This window comes from Cricetulus griseus, chromosome 6, assembly GCF_003668045.3.
Source record: "Cricetulus griseus strain 17A/GY chromosome 6, alternate assembly CriGri-PICRH-1.0, whole genome shotgun sequence".
NCBI lineage: Eukaryota > Metazoa > Chordata > Mammalia > Rodentia > Cricetidae > Cricetulus > Cricetulus griseus.
Genome location: NC_048599.1, coordinates 66,873,680 through 66,891,836, shown reverse-complemented (window position 1 = coordinate 66,891,836; position 18,157 = coordinate 66,873,680). Strand labels below are relative to the sequence as shown.

Here is an 18,157-nt window from a genome sequence, read left to right as displayed (position 1 = left end):
TGGCTGGGCACTTTCAGTTTCCTTTGTCAGCTTGCTGTACAGACTGCTGCCACACCAGCTGGCTAAGCTGCTCTATAAGAAAGGCTTTTCCCTATTAAATACCCTTATATTTCTGCTTGGCTCCGTATTGGTAATTTCCCACTTTACAACCTAGAGTCAACAATGATATATTATGTGAGGAAGATGAAGACTTTGTGATTAATGTGAACTACAAGTTAGTGTTTATTAGCATTCTAATGCAAACATCTACCATTTACTTGTGCCTTCAATAGCATAACGTAATGCAGTCCATCCAAACACATCTTTGAAGAAAAAGTCAATGCCTTCATTGAGAAGTAGACTCACCATATCTTTTGAATCCCATCTTATGGCATATAAGAGTGTGTTTCTGAAATAACACAGAAATAGCTTCATTATAAGGTACTTTAATTAAAATTGTTAATAATTTGATATATTTTACAAATTTAATAACTTGTCTGTCTGTTTGCAATTCTGCCTTATATACATATAAATATTAATAGTTACAAGGATTCAGCTTTATATTCTGTGTCCAAAAATAAAAGAAGAAAATGGATGGAAAGTCTGTATTGGTATGTCATATATCCTTAGTAGAATTCTTAGACATTTCACCTTTGATATAATCTAAGTATATAAAAGTTATTTTTCTTAAGTAGATAAGGACTTAAATGAAGATGTTTCCATTTTCTCTGGTTTAGTGTAACATAATTACTGAATGAATAACTATCAGATAATTGGAAGCTCTTTTCATTATTTAAACAATAAAAACATTATGAAATATTCTGTTAATAATAAAATCCATTGTAGCTACAATTAGTAATGATGATAATGTGCTATGCACTGCACTAAATGTTTCATAAGTGACCTCATGGAAGCCTTTCCAGGGTATTATTTTCCTTTTCATATTTGATGATATCCAACACTAGCAGATCACACACCTAGCAACTACTAGGTATCTCACATTTTAACTAAGTTATCTATAGACCTGTACCTACTCACCGATGACTTAGCTTCATTAATGTGTCTCCTAATGAAGTGAATTTGCTTACCATTCCCAATACTATATAAATATAAACACATCAATACCAATTGTATAGGACAAAAGGGATGGGACTAATCATCATCTTGCAATAGCAATTCTTTGTCATCAAAGGATAATCTGACCTCATTTTTCTTCAAAGGGAATTGAAAGATGGGAGCCATAGAATATTATGTGATTGTCAACTCTTTTAAAGATTAATATGGAATTTTATAGGACAACCATATAAGAATAGAGGAAAACATTTAAAATTATTAAATTTTGTTATAAAGCAAAGTTAATTGAAAAGTCCAAAAGTTCTTTAAAAATTAGTAAAACCAACTGCAAATCCATAAGATCAGCTGTCCAAACAAACAAAAGAACAAATAAGAAGCATTCATCAATATGATACAGGTATATGAAACTTATTATAAATATTTTGTATTGCTCACTTCAACTTATTGCTTGCTTGCCTAATTAATTGGACTAATGACTAGTTGATAACTTCTCACTGAATCCCTATAAGTCAGTCTTCTTTCCCATCAATTTGATATTTTTTGGTTGTGTGATTGTTATTTCAGAATGCCACTCATATTTTTTAAAAATTCAAACAACAATACCTTTTCATCTCATCAAATACATGTATATTTGCGCCATTCTTTACTAAAAATGTTACCATCTCTATTTTGTTTTCCTTGAGAGCCTGTAAAAGTGGTATAAAGCCATCCTGCAAAACAAAACAATCTCCAGTCCCAAATCATTGCAATGTTTAACTGAATTGGGTCTTAAATGCTTGCTAGAGAGAATAAGCACCTTCTTCCCTTGCTGTTCACTACATATTCCTTCTCACTGAAAAGCCCGTTATCTACCCACATGTAACATATGAAATCCACATACTCCCTTCCAAAGATGGTTTTAAAACTGTGTTTGTTCTACAAATATTTCCCTCTACCATAGCATTTAATATATGGCATCATGTAATTGTTCTGAGTTTCTGCAAAACATTCTTGAGGGTAGATGCTGTATCTTTGCATCAATATCTACATCCTCAAACACATAGTAGCAAAAGGTTTGGGTGTGAATTATCTGTATTCTTTATATCCACATCAATATTTTGAAATGAGGTACACTTGTACCACACATGGCCATCTGTGTAGACAATGAACAGCAATATATGTTTAAGGCCAACTGGGTTTGAATCTTGTTTTTACATTACTTTTATTAACTTATTGTATGTATTGTTTAGGTACAAAGGTGAACATACATTCATAGGGAAACTAAACTCACTTTTGGAAATGAGAGGAAAATTTACAGGGGTGAGTCCTGGAGGTTAAATTCAGGTTATTAAGCTCAGTAATAAACCCGTTTGCTAGCATAGCTATCTTGTAGGTCTGGGATTCGATTCTTTAAGAGCAACTTGATAAGCAGGTTTCTGAATGAGTATCTTGAGGCTTAGCAGTACACTCAGTTCCTGGAGGAAACTACTGATATCCAAGGACCATACTGAGTTTTTATCTTTCCAGTGTGTGTTTTCTCCAACTGGTTTGTATAAACCAATATTTACATGTGAAATCATCTCTATAAGGTTCATGTTTTTATGTTTTGTAAAATGATATTTACCCCAATGGAAATAGAAACTCTTACATTGACCCAGCAATTTTCAAACTTTTGTTAATTTACACCTCATTTGCATTCTGTTTTCCCTTAGTATTATTGAAATGTGTCATTAGTACTTTAAGAGAATTAAAGCAAAATAATTCAGTTGGTTTACAACACTGTCCTTAATTCACTGTTGCCCATGACTAATTAATTTAAAGATTCAAACTCTGTATAGAAACCTCTACTTGTAATACAAATGTCCAAACTTCTCTTGAGGTCATTAGACATACAATTCTAGAACTAGGGAGCTGCCTCATTTCTAATCCACATGGCTAGTTACCTCACCATTTACTCATATCACTGAAAAGAGAAAGAACTCCCTTAATGGGAGCAGACAGGGAACAAGCAGCTAGGATCACATTTCACTTTTAATATGCAAAAACGCAAATTCTATCTCCTTCTCCTCCCAATCCATGCATGCTAGATTTGAGAATGGAAGTTATGTTTTGACCTAAGTGGCAGTCATTTTTCAAAAGAAAGAGAAATGTGGCAATAAATTCTTTGATTTTTCCTCTGATTTTCCATATAACTACCACATATTCACTACCTGTTTGATATCCACAGAGTGCTCCTCAGATTAAACTACAGGCATATTTGTAACTCAGTAACTTCAGCAAACTAGTACTGACTCCTCCTCAAACAGAAGACACCGTAGCAATGCATATCATCTCATAGTAAAATAATTCTTTAGTTTTGATTTTTGGTTTTTGGTTTTTGTTGGTGGTTTTGTGTGTGTGTGTGTGTGTGTGTGTGTGTATGTGTAGGATGTCAAGAAGTTGGGTAGGTAAGAAAGTGGATTGGTGGGGATCTGGAAGGAATTGGGGTATGGGAAAGATTGTGATCAAAATAAATGAAAAATATTCATTAAAATAATAAGTGGAAAATAATAATAATTTTCATGATTCCTTCAATTGCCTAATTACTGACTAGGTTCTGGTTCTGTATTGTATTCATTGATTGACTCTTAACACAGAGAAACATATCATCTGATATTATTTGTCAACAGCACTAATATTTAAAATTTGTCACAAATTCTTTTGTTTCACTAGCATTTTGAAACAGTTTCATTAGCAAGGGAAGTTTTGCTCTCGAATTGTGTTACCTCTCAGAAGTTAGACACAAGTTTTAGTGAAAAACATCATAAAAAGAAAAGCTTCACCTTGAATAAGTATAGCAAACCTGGTGTTTTCACAAATACTACCCCACGTGCGATGCTAGAAAGATCTACACTATAACATTTCTTTCAATATATCCCTATTTGAAGTCATAATTTTAAACAATTAAGCTATTTCAAAGAATTTTCATCAAGGAATGCTTGAATTTCTAACATGCAAAGTCAATCCTACATGTATTACCATTAGAATACACACACACACACACACACACACACACACACACACACACACACACACGTATTTCAGATTACTAGGGAACTACCGTGCTGTGAATCACACCTTGTTCTTTTGTTCCATGTCTGCACTATATTTAATCAAGCATTTAGCCAGAGTCTAGTTGTCTTCAGACACCATATAGTGAAGAGAAGTATTGCCATCTTTGACCATCCGATTTGGATCAGCACCATGCTTCAACAAATTATGCACACATTCATATGTCCAGTTTTGTGCAGCCTAGGAAATATACCAAGAAACAGATTGCTTGTTCAAAAAATTCAATAGAAACAATACATAGAGTTCACCAAGTGGTGACATGTTCATGGACTAAGTTTATTTTATAATCATTTAAATCGAGTCTACATTATGCTAGATTTGCATAGCTGTATATACCTTCATCAGAGGTGTGACAGAGTTCATGTCAATGGCATCAATGTCACAATTATTTTTCAGTAGAACACTGAGCACTTCTACCTTGCCATAGGCACAACCAAAGTGCAGAGCAGTCCTATGGAAATGAGGAATTTTAAATGAAATTCTAGAACACTATCCTAAATTTAACATTTACTCATGTAATAATAAAATATTAAATGGCACATAATTATTAAGCATTGAATGATCTGTAATTCTTCCACCTTCTGAACAAATTTGTAAGTCCTTGTGAAAAAAAATGGAAATTTTAGCTTGTATTACTATATTCATAAAGAAGCAACATTTTGATGGTGTCTTTTGTATGGTGCTGTGAACTGAGCACATGACCTCCTTCCATGTTTAGAAATTAATCTGCCACTGAGCAATATTCCCAACCAGAAGCAGAAAAGCATTGTTAAGGCATTGTTTTAATTATAAACCATAGGCTTATATTAATTTTATAATAAATAATTAAATAGAACTTAAGTAATAATTATTTTATAATTAATAATAATTAAAATATAATTTAATTATAACAGACTTTGCTACAAACTACTTAGACTTTCTATGAATCAATTCTCTCATCAGTAAAGCAAATATCAAAAATAGTAGTTAATAGTAGAAAACTGTGGTGATGCATCAATAGGAATTATGCAAAATATCTAGAATAGTTGCCTGCACTTGACAATTCAGTTTAATATTCACCCTACTCAGTAAACAAGGTTTCAAGTACACAAAATTATATGATAATATTTTTTCTCTGATATGTTTAAGTATTAATAATTTTAAGGATTCTAAACTGGACTTAAAGTCTCTAAATTTGCTTAGAAGAGGAGCAAAGCAGAAAGGTTTTAAGAATAGTACAATATGAATGCTACATAGTAGGTGTTCATGTTATTAGTGAATAAACAACTTGATAAATTTGTGATTTATCAGGGTAAATTTGTAGGCGGGGCTGGACTATCTGGAATAAGAACCTCCTTCTGTTGTGCAAGTCATGAGACACTGCTCAGGAGCCACAGGAGACAGAACACAGAGAAGCCCTCCCTTTTCCTGGTTCCCCTACCCTGTCATTGGACATAACCGAAGCCATTTCACATCTTCCATGCAGGCCCCTTCCTCCAGCTCACAAGGCCTTGTTAGCTTTGCTTATAGTTTCTGTCACGTACACTGTGTTTCCCAAGATTTATCATTCTCTGCAGTCTCTCGGCATCACCATCACTTGCAGCCTGGTGAATCTTTTTGAGAGGTTTGTATCTGGGTTCATTGGGGACAGAAACAATTTTCATATCACGTAAAAAGTACAGAAAGTTTTTTCATGGGACATCGCAAAAAGCCATAGGTATCTTTTCCTTAATTGCATGAACCAAGTTCTTCATGGTTGAAGCTACCGGTTTCACCTGCCTGTTCCTGACCCTTCAGATTTTCCAAAGGACTTATCCCTAGACCCACTAATTCCCAAACTCTGTATCAGCTTATGGAAAATCAAGATATGGCCACAACATCCCCAACCTAGTTTGTAGGGTGGGGGAAATAGCTTCTGACACCCGGGGTACAGTTGATTGTCTACAGGTTGCCAAGCAACACTTGTAAAAGTTTGTGTATGCATTTACAGGAGCGAGCCTCCTGAACTATAGATCACAGGAGTTTAAGGGAGTTCATTGAGCATGTACAGGACACTTCTGGCCATCTCTCTGCAGGAAAACGAATCTGAGTTCTATTAAATACCCATGTCACCCTCCCTATAGACAGAGCCCTTCTCAGCTTCCATCTCTCACTCCCTTCTCCCACTCCTTACTTCCCTCTCCAGCCTTCCCTCTTATTTTCTCTTCTATACTCATACAACTTTAAGACAACCTTTGTCTTCTTCTTCTTCTTCTTCTTCTTCTTCTTCTTCTTCTTCTTCTTCTTCTTCTTCTTCTTCTTCTTCTTCTTCTTCTTCTTCTCCTTCTTCTCCTTCTTCTCCTCCTTCTCCTCCTTCTCCTTCTTCTTCTTCTCCTCCTCCTCCTCCTCCTCCTTCTTCTTTTCCTTCTTCTTCTTCTTCTTCTTCTTCTTCTTCTTCTTCTTCTTCTTCTTCTTCTTCTTCCTCCATTTTTCACTACACCCCTTTGAACATCCTTCTTCTCCCCTCCCCAGGAGCTGCTAGTTTTTGAAGCAGCAGCATCGGCTACTCCACCCCCAACTACTACATAAGTTCATCTCTCCAAACGTGGCCCTGAAAGGAAATCCTTTCTACCTTACTTCCTTCTCTCTGCACCCCTTTCACTCCATGTTTCCCACTAGAATCCATATTACAGCTATCTACTCTTCCTGCTGACCTTTATCCACACAGTATAGTCTCACCATTCATCACTCACAAAAAGTGAAAAGCAAGCAAGAAATAATAGTGCACATTTTAACCCTAGTGTTCAGGAGGGTAATCCAGGAGGATTTTAGGTTTGACAACAGCTTTGACTAAACTTATCTCCAAATAATAAGAAAAATAATTCGAGAAAAGTCAGGAAGGAAATGATGAATTTTTCAGGTGTGAAAATAATGGATAATTTGTTACTTTTATTTACACTACTGCTTTTTAAATAAATAAATAAGTAACAAAAATGCAATATATAAACAAAAACAACGAATAAATATTTAATATTATATAGCTAATAACCAATGAAGATGAGAGCATTTCATTATCAACTTGAAATAAATTATTCCAGTTTATCAAGCTGTTGGAAGAGGAATAATAAATTATATCAAGACAGAGGAGATAATTTTACTTTTGTGTTTACAATACAGTATTCAGGTTGTATATTCTTGTGAAGAATTTAGCAGATACTTTTGCTTCTCAGGAGCTGTTTACTCAGTTTCTTCATTGCTACCTTCATGTCTTTGTTCCTCAGAGTATAAATAGCAGGGTTCAGGATGGGTGTAATCAAGAAGTCCAGAATGGCAAGAAACTTATCCACTGGTACAGTCGCAAATGGCCACAAGTACATGAAGATGCATGGTCCAAAGAACAAAACCACCACAGAGATGTGAGCAGAAAGAGTAGAGAGGGCCTTTGACAAACTGCCCAAGGACTGTTTCCATACAGTGAACAGTATGAAAATGTAGGAGAAAATCAACAAGAAGAAGGTAGTGACAGAAATTAATCCACTGTCAGCAGTAACCAAGAACTCCATTTTGTAGGTATCTATGCAAGCCAGTTTGATGAACCTAGGAAGGTCACAATAAAAACTATCTATCTCATTAGAACCACAAAAAGGCAAATGGATAACAAAAGCTAATTGACCCACTGAGTGAATGAGACCAATAATCCAGGAACCAATCAGAAGCAAAAGGCATGTCCGTGGACTCATGATAGTCAGGTAGTGGAGGGGTTTACATATGGCCACATATCTGTCCCAGGCCATGGCTACCAACAACATCATCTCACATCCCCCCATGACATGAAGGAAAAACATCTGGAAGATACAGCCCTGGAATGAGATGGTATTATGGCTGGAGTACAGATCAAAAATCAATTTAGGAACAGTTGAGGTAGAAAAACATAAGTCAACAAATGAAAGATTAGCTAGAAGGAAGTACATGGGTGAATGTAAATGAGAGTCAAAGATAACTGTAAGCGCAACTGAGAGATTTCCTAGAAAAATTGTAGCATATGATAGTGTAGAAAATGCAAAGAGGAAATATTGTGTTGATCTGTAGACTGATAATCCCAGGAATATAAACTCAGATACTTCAGAGGAATTTGCTTCATTCATTGTATCTTTCTTGATTTATCTATAATACCCAAAACAAAACAGGCAAAGCAGTTACCAGAAATCGTAAAATAATAACCAATCAGCGTAATGTTTTATTTGTGAACTCATTACAATAAAATGATTGGTTATTGAAAGTATAATTCAAAATAAACTATTGAAAAAACACACTTAAATTGCCTCAAAATACATAATAATAAAATAATTCTTCATGATCTTCCATATTTTGAGTAATAAATGTCTCCATTCTACTAATTTCCATTATGAGTATGTACTATACTCCAAAAACTATGTTATGTCCTTTGGTAAGACCTTGATGCTATTTCTGGCAGAATTGCAAGCAGACTGAATAACTGAAGAGTAAACAACTTTAAATGCAAATAAAGATCTTCTAATATGAAGAAAAAACACAGGAAAAGGGTTGGTTTATATCACTGGTGCCTGCCTACAATCTGCCAAATAGTAGCTATTATCACTGTAGAGGAATTTGAGTGTTCAAGGTTTAAAATATCCTCTGCAATGACCATGGCACAAGGGAAGCACATCAAGAGTAAAGTAAGCACTTGCATTAAAAACATTTTATTCTAAGAACAATCTCACAGTCACCATGGAAATGGAAAATTCACTTTTGTACTATCTGAGGAAAAGTAAACAGAAGGCCAAGGTTACTGATTTCCATCTTCGTCATCAAATTCTTCATAATCTGATGAAGTTCTGTTAATAAAGGCACAGGGGAAAAGACAGTTTCATACATTGACAATTGGAATGTTACTTGATATAATTTTTTTAACAGACACCTTTAGAAGAATATCAGAATTCAACTACAGGGAAATGAAAAGCAATATTATATAAAGAGGTGGATAATTCATTTTTAATAAAAATTTGTATGAGACAGAATACCTAAGAAGCTTGTATTTAAGGGCTACATTTCTAAGAAAAACAGGATGATTCTGTCATGCTTATTTGTTATTTGCCTATCCCTATAGATGCATTTAATAGTTTAAGTCATACAAAGTTGACATCTCTGTAGTTCCAAAAAGAACAAGTAAAAGAAATTTCATATAACCTAAAATAACAACTAGCATTTTCTGTCTTAACCTGTTGATTACTTAATTTTTAGGCAACCAAATCAAATAATTTCTGTTTAGCCCACATATAAGGGACTGCCATGGTTTCCCCACTTCTAATCATACTACCAAGCTTGCCTCTAGACTCAGCACTTACAATGATTCATTTTCATGTCACCTCTGTCCTATGTGCCATTTTTTTACCAAGCCTGGATCCACCTGAAAAAAAATATTTATATTTCATATTCATTGATGCAAACACGAGGAACTCATTGGAGTTAGAAAATAGTTTTGTGCAGCAAAATCAGGCATGAAAAGAAATCATGATGGTTAGAACATAGGAGTAGATACCAAAGCAAACAAAACACTGCAGAGATTTTTAAAAAGCCATTTAGTGATGATTACAGATGGTGACTGGGAAACATAAGAGCAGAATTCAGCAATCAGTTTGTTATTGAACCAGAAAAGAAAAATAGTATTTTCTCCCAAAGCTATGACAAATATTTGAGAGGATATGTAGGTTAACCCCGATTTCGATAACACACAATATATACTTACATGTACTTTTGACAAAGAATTCACAGCCTGTACATTTTTTATGTATCAGTTAAATCTTTATAATTTAAATTCAAGACAAAAGCTAAGCAAGGGATGAAGGCACAATCACAAAGGTAAATAACTATATTTTTTCATCAAAGGAGCTTTAATTAGTCCTAAAAGTTGTGATCATTCATTGTGAAGAACCCAAAGCAAGTATATTCAGAATTAAAAAGTTGTACATTCCGTATTTCCAAAGGAAATGTATGAGAAAGCATCAAGATCAAAAGTCAGGGGTGGAGAGATGGGTAAGTACTTGCTGTGCAGGCACGAGATCCTAAATTTCACCCTAGGAACCCTGGTTAAAAACCCAAACATAGTGATGTGCATTTGTAATTCCAGTACTCAGACAGGTAGATCCCTAAATTTCACTGGGTAAGCCAGTCTAAACAAATTTGTGAGCCTAGGACATGTGAGAGACCCTGTCTCTCTCACACATACTAAAACAAAACCAAGGCAGATGGCATTTGAGGAACAGCAACCATCATTATTCTCTTGCATCCACATATATATCCATCCACACATGAATAAACATACCCACTATATGAACAAGCACTAATGGGAAACAATCTAGTGCATTTATTTTTTGTTTCTCATTGATTGGGCAACTTACCGGTTTACTTTGACTTTCTTTTTTATGTCAAACTATTCTTTGTTACTTTTAGCTTGGAAAACTATCATCATTTGTAGTACTATAGTCGATAAAAGGACCAAAATATTCACACTGCAAAGAGTAGATCTAATTTTAAGAAGAAGGAAGGTGTGTGTAAGTAACTCATAATACAGACACACAATGGCCAATATGCTTATTAAGTATCATCCACATCAGTCATTAATACAATGCTAGAATTTAGTTTAGCAATCAGCATAATTATGAAAGTAATTCACAAAAGATGATAAAATTCTCAGTATTATCAATACTCCAGCACAAAACAAAAATGTCATTCACTCTTGTATTATAAGTTAAAAACATTTATTAAAATGAGTTACCAGGTTGATTTCTAGAAAACTAATGCCAATATAAGATTTATGCATAAGTAAGAAATATTTATTATATGAACTATATCATACATATTATTTATATAATATATATCTGTAAATCTATTAGCTATGTAACTGTACATATATGCAATGGAATAGTTTGAGGTTATTAGATTAAGTCATTTAACATATGTAAATCTGGAAATATTCCAATTTGAAGATGGGAGAATTAGTAATAGAATTAGTAATGGGAAATTTTTATTTGAATGAGAATCAATGTCCAAGAATGCACATTAAGTACCATTGGAGAATCTGGAAATACTCCCATGTGGCTTTTACCTCATAAGTTTATATTTATGTATTATTCAGATGGCTAAACAACTTTACATGCTGTCAAATAAAATGTTAATTATTTTATCAAAGAAGAAGATAAGACAAATAGTCTTACAAATTCAATATAGTAATGTCAGAACCATTCTAACACACTTTAGAAATTATAACAAAGAATATCAATATGAAAACAGTGTTTTTCTCATGAAATATCACAATTCACTTAATAATGACCATTCTCAGCAAGAGTTTTATCAATAACATTAAACTCAAGTTTCTGAGCAGCCTATTGTTGTTTTTCTCTAAAATATACCCATCCTTTAGTTAACTGACACTAATAAGGAAGTAGGTGAAAATCAAAAAGAGAAGAGGAAATGGTATATGGACACCAGGCAGAAAGAAACAGGAGAAAATAGAAACAAGGAAGAAGGAATACCATAAACACTAAATGGGAAGAGGTTAAAAAGCACACCAGTGGAATATTTCTTGCTGCTTCCCTGCTCTACTCACTGCTTAAAATCTCAAGTGAATTACGCTTGCAGACAGTTTTGTATAGTAGAAAAGTTCTTGTAAAGTTCTTCTGTCTATCTCCCCAGCCTCTTCCTAGTCCATCTCAAACATCCTTTGTTCTCTTATGACTGTACATGTTTCCTTATTTTCCTAAAAATTTACTTAATATTTTTACTAGGCTGGATACTTCTTATTGCTAAACCTCTCTCCTATGTAAATTCATCAAGAATGCCTTTATACTGATGGATTAGATACCCTTCCTCTATTTCATAACATCATTCTTGTAAACATGTTATATTTCCTATTCCATAATACAATTTACAATGACTATTCTCTTAGAGCTATACTAAGTCCATAAGCTTCTGAAAAGCAGGGAGTGTATCTTTTTTATAAATCCTGGTCCAGGGTAAATTAAGTGAGTATGAGGTTGACAATTACATAAAAATAAGGATAACTGATGTTAATATTTTTGATCATGATTGATACTATTTTATTGGCCCATCTTAAAGCTAGTGAAAACTGATTCCAGAAGAATTATCAATTGCTATTCTGGAAATTATAATATACCTATGGCTGATCTGAAGAAAGTCATGTTAAAACAAGTTTTCATGATCTTAGCTAGTGGCTGGCCATTGTTGCCTCACACCTTTAATCCCAGCACTCGGAATGCAGAGGCAGATGGATCTCTGTGAGTTCGAGACCAGCCTGGTCTACAAGACCTAGTTCCAGGACAGCCTCCAAAGCCACAGAGAAACCCTGTCTCGAAAAAAAAAAAAAAAAAGATCTTAGTTCGTCTTTAGTCTTTATGGAGATACAATCTAGACTAGAAATTTCCAAGAAAAGTAAGACAGAAACTAGATAGAATGAGGAATGAAAATTTGACACCCTGATGAAGCCCAGTATAAGAGAAGGTTCAATAAATGCTTTTAAATGAAACATAACAACAAAGAACAAAAAGGTTTGTTGTAGGGACATGAGACATATACATTATTTATTCAAAAAATAACTGCTAATTTTAGTAGGTTATTGACCTTAATTGCAGCATCCACACTTACCTGATTAATGATAATAAAGGCAACAGAAATCCCTGCTTGTAGTACTATTGCATCTCTTAAGAAGTGTCTTCTCTTTGGTATAGTGTGGAGTTTTTGGCCACTTGAAGGCTGATGAGCTCATTACCTTGGACTTATGGGAATTCCACTATTATAACCCTGTGGACTCAAAGGAAAAATGCTGAACTTTTGTTTTAAGAAATTGAGAGAAAAACAAAGAAAACTCCATCTAGCAAAGCATAACAGCAAAATATCCAGGAATTTCAACTAATGACATTTCAATGTTTACTTAAATAGTAAGTATTATTGACAAAAGGGGCTGGATGTTGAAATAATTAACTAATAATCATTTTATATTGCTTTATAAGTACATTCATGTAATTGCCTTTGCATATGGTTATGGAGTTCACGCAGCACCTTAAGTTAGAGACTACTTTGAATATCCAGGATACTCTTAACAGGAGTGAATGATGCTACATGTCAGAGCTTTGTTCCTGAAGCACATTGTGTTCATTGATATATATATATCAATGCATATATATATATATATGTATCCTGTTTTTAGCTTACTAAGACATTATCTTTAATCATGAGAGTGTGGACTTCACCACAAACGAAATGTATATAATCTCTTGATAAATCAATTGATGTAAACAATATTGATAGGAAGAATTGAATTAATTCATTGGAAAACATTAATTTAGCCTTGCATGGTTAGAATAAATATATATAGCAACTCGCAATGGATACCTTTGCATATTTTCTGTATTTATTAAGTTATTTTTTAATTAAATAATTTTTCATTTGTGTTCACAATAGATAAAATTTCTGTTTGAAGTTTTTGTAGGTATTATTTCCCCTTATGACACAGTCAAGAGACTCAACTTGTATCTTCTTCTGTGAAAGAAATTTTGAATCATTGGTAGTCCTTCTTCCATAATTTTTGATAAAATCATCTGCATATTTTAAGGAAATTAATAATTCTTGATTAAGTTTTGCTATTAAATATTTTATTTCTCTTTCACATCATTTTTTGATAATTTGTGTCTTTTCTAGGAATTGGTCCATTTTGTGTGATACATCAAATATTTTAGTTTTAAGTTGTAATCTCTTAGTTTTAGTTTTAAATTTAGTTTAAATATTTTGGTTGTCAAATTATAATCCTTAATTCTTATCTGTTTTCTGATCTTTTTTGCTGTTATAAAGTTTTGCACATAAAAGAAAACGTGTGGCACTTGTCTTTCTGTTTCTGATTCTTAATTCATGATGTAGCCTATTTGTACCCATTTTAATGTTAGTTATAGTTTTTCAGGACTTAGCATTATTCAATTATGTGCATATGCATGTTTATATTCATTCATCTGGAAAGCACCAACCACTTGGGTAGTTCTATAACTTGGATATTATGAGTTAGTTCCTCAATTTCATAGGGCTCGGCTTCAGACTCCTCTCAATTTCCCAATCCTTCTGCTCCATCAAAGAAAGTCAGAGGACACATGTGTTCATATTATAGAGCACAGACATTATTAAAGAGAAAAGAAAACATAGTATCCCAGGGGATGGGAAAAGGCACTGGTCAAAAAGACATTTGCTTGCCTTACATTTATATAGGCTATAGGCTGGGGGGGGGGTATGCATGTGTGTGTTTGTGTGTGTGTGTGATGTTTTTTATTCATTCAACTTCTCAACTTTCTTTTTATTTTTTACTTGTGAAAGACCCCCAGAGGCTCAGGCCTCAAGGATTTCGGTCCAGGACCTTGAGACCCCAATCACCGGGCGGAGTCAAAAGCTTGATGCAAACAGCAAGAGGCTTATTGTAGTTGTTTAATGAGCTAACCCCATGTTAGCTAGGGCCTTTCATCCATCCACCATGGCAGATGGCTAAGAAAGATGCAGGTGAAGCCACAGCATAGAGATCTTATAGGGCAGCATAAGGGTAGTGTCTAGGGGCACACACAGGCTCAGGATTGGTGTGCCTCTAAGCTTGGAGGGTTTGCGCTGTGTTAATTGCTATACTGGTTGTTGTGGCCCATAGGCCCTCCCGGGGTGGTTGCTATGCTCTGCATGTCATTGCTGTGCACTTGTCCATAAAGCACATGCAGAGCCATAAAGCATAGCACTACCAGCTAATTTCTGATTGGTTCCTTGCCACGAGGCAGGCATCTGACCTCCTAGTGACCAAGGCAAAGTCAGGCAAGCATATGCTAGGCTGTTATGGGGTTAGCTCGTTAAAAACTATAAGAAAGCCTCATGCAGTTTGCATCAAGGTTCCACCTCCGCATGGTGATTAGGGTGGCCTTGGTCCTGGGCGGAGATCCTGGAAGACTGAGCTTCCAGGGGTCTTACACATGTGCATAATAATGTCTCTATGTGGAACAAATAAATGGAATAAAGGCCAGACATGACTACATGTAAACCCCTTGTGAAGTACATGTGACACCTTCCATAAAGGTGGGTTTTATAGACTGACTGAGAAGAATAAGCCCATGATAGGGATCTGGGGGATATCTGCTATGGTTTGGGCCACACAGATAGTACAAAGGTTACTGAGCCATTAACCATGTCTGCTCCCAGTAAAAGGTTATGCAGCTCTTCCATTAAACATCCCCTTTTCCCCATGCTTATCTGTGAGCACAAGGAACTCCATGACTCCTACAACATGTACCAAAATCAATAATAAGACAAAGGTGTCTTCTTTCTTCATTCTAGTTTAAATATATTGCTTGAAGTCTTGGATAAAGCTTAAAGACATGAGAAGACATGGGAAGGGAAAAAATTAAAGTATCCTGATTTACAGCTATTATTACTCTTCATATAAGACACTCTAAAAACTCCAGCAGAAAAGTTTTAGAGTTTTTTCTTTTATTTTAAAGGTAGTAATTATATCATTTTCCATCTCTATTATCTCCAAAGCCTCCATAAAACCATTCTCTCTTTCAAATTTATAGAATATTTTCATTAATTGTTGTTACCAGCATTATATGTATGTATGTACATACATACTCTTAAATGTAATCTGCTCAGTCTGCATGTTACTTGTATGTACATTTTCAAGGATGACCATTATATCTTTAATAATATATTGATTTGCTCTTCTGTGGGAATAAGAGAGAGCCTCTGATTCCACTGTTAGGAGCCCCTTAAGAGGGCCAACTGATACAAGTGTAATATATTTGCAGAATGCCTAGGCTTCCATTTTGTTCTATTGACAGTGTCCTTTGCCTTACAGAAGCTTTTAGTTTCATTAAGTACCATTTATTAAGTGCTGATCTTATTGTCTGCACTATTGGTATCCTGTTCAGTAAACTCTCTCTGGTGCCAATGCATTTAAGCCTATTAAGGGTAATGTATCTGGATTTCTGTTGAGTTCTTTGATCCCCTTGGATTTGAGTTTTGTGCAGAGTGACAGATATGGATCTGTTTGCATTCTTCTTCATGCTGATGTCCAGTTTATGTCACCACCATTTGTTGAACAAACTTTCTTTTTTCCATTGCATAATTTGGGCTTCTTTGTCAAAAATCAGGTGTCTACAGGTGTGTGAATTATAGATGTCATACTGCACTTGAATTTGGTTTGTCCTTGTTTTTCCAAGTTTTTGAGTTGTGTCATTAGGCCCTTTTTGTGCTATTTCTTATTTCTAAATGTAGGAACTTGGTGCTTTAAATTTTCATATAACATTATTTTCAATGAGTTGTAGTAGTGCTGTCTTTTAATTTTCATTTAGCTCCAGGAAAGTTTATGCATTTCTTGATTTCTTCTTTGATGAGTTTATTGTCTAATAATGAATTGTTTAATTTATATAAGTTTGTATACTTACAAGAAATATTTTGCTGTCAATTTTAAGTTTTATTCCATTGTGGTCAGATAGGATGCAAGGAGTGATTTCATTCTGTTTGAATTTGTAATAATTTATTTTGTGTTCCATAATATGGTCTATTTTAGAAAAGCTTCCATGTGCTACTGAATAGAATATGTATTTTGATGTTAAGTTGAATATTCTGTAGATATCTGTTAAGAGTCTTTGATATATAATTTCAATTAGTTCTGATGTTTCCCTAGGTGTTTGTTGTTATTTTCATTTCTTGTTTGTTCATTTGGTTGGTTGGTTGTTTTGTTCAGATGACCTGTTTATGGGAGAAGGTAGAGTACTGAAATTATCTACAATCAATAGATTGATGTTAATCTGTGATTTAAAGGTAGTAGTACATTTAAAAATGAAATTGGGTACTCCAGTATTTGGTGCATATATATTTAGGATAGTAATATCTTTTTGGTTAAGTGTTCCCTTATTTTGAATGGAGTATCCTTCTGTAACTCTTCTGATTAGTTTTTCCTTTAAGTTTATTGTGTCAGATATTAGGATAACAAAGCCAGCTCGTGCCCTCATTTCATTTGACTGGAGGACTATTGTCCATCCTTTTATTCCAAGGCAGTGCCTACCTTTAATGTTTTGATAAGTTTTTTGTAGACAACAGTTGGATTGGTTTTGTAGGATCCATGCCATGGAAGTTAATCAGACAGTTTTTTCCCTGAACATCCTCAGTAATTAGCTTAAATTTTCTCAATGCAACTTCATCATTCCGTAGATCAGAAAGGCTCACTTCAGACACATGACTCTTCAGGCCATCAGATGCAATTTTGCCTCCTTGAATCCTTTTGACTAGTGTTTTCCCAATGTTTCTAATATCTAACATTTCAGGAGCTTTCACATCATACCAATCTTTCTTCAAAAACAAATCAACCACTTTCTTCTTGGCATGCATCTTGCCACCTTCCATCAGGCGCTTGTTCTTGCTGACCAACATGGTACTGCTGAGACAGCCCAAAGGGCTATATGGAGAATTTTAAAACAAAGCAAACTCAAACAATGCAAAAAATATATGAGCTAATAAAATGAATAAAGTTCTTAAACCATGAATTACAAATGTCTAAGCAATATGGACGTGTGTTTGTCATCATTATCTCTCAGAGAAAGACAATTTAGAAATACATTGATATTCCATTTTACCCAAGCCATATTGGCAGGCATTAATAATGGCAGATGCATGATGACCAAAAAGAAATGTAAATGGCAACTATCTACCATGGAAATTTTTAAATAAATAAATAGGTCTACCATATAAGCCAACTATACCCACTCCTGACTATTTTACCCACAAGATTCTAAGCCAACTTTAACTGAGATATTTATATATAATGCATATTACAGCACTATTTAAAGCAGCTATGTTAATAGATCAATCTAAGCGTCCAACCACAGATAAATAGACGAAGCAAATGTGGTTTACATAATGGAAATGTTTTCAGTCAAAAGAAGAGCAAGGTTATATGATTTGTAGGAAAATGGACATATCTACATACAATCTTATCTAATTA

General features: G+C 34.3%; 1 protein-coding gene and 1 pseudogene across 1 annotated transcript; both read right to left on the bottom strand.

Annotated features, from left to right (window-relative positions):
* Positions 1-246: 246 nt before the first annotated feature.
* LOC100757068 lies at positions 247-5,876 on the bottom strand (annotated as a pseudogene).
* A 1,431-nt stretch (positions 5,877-7,307) lies between these two features.
* Positions 7,308-8,246, bottom strand: LOC100756484 (olfactory receptor 4F6). The gene has a single exon (XM_027421029.1). The coding sequence runs from the start codon at positions 8,244-8,246 to the stop codon at positions 7,308-7,310; it is 939 nt and encodes a 312-aa protein (XP_027276830.1).
* Between the last annotated feature and the right edge of the window lie 9,911 nt (positions 8,247-18,157).

Coding starts and splice junctions, on each gene's coding strand:
- LOC100756484 (XM_027421029.1), bottom strand. CDS start 8,246: ATGAATGAAGCAAATTCCTCTGAAGTATCTGAGTTTATATTCCTGGGA.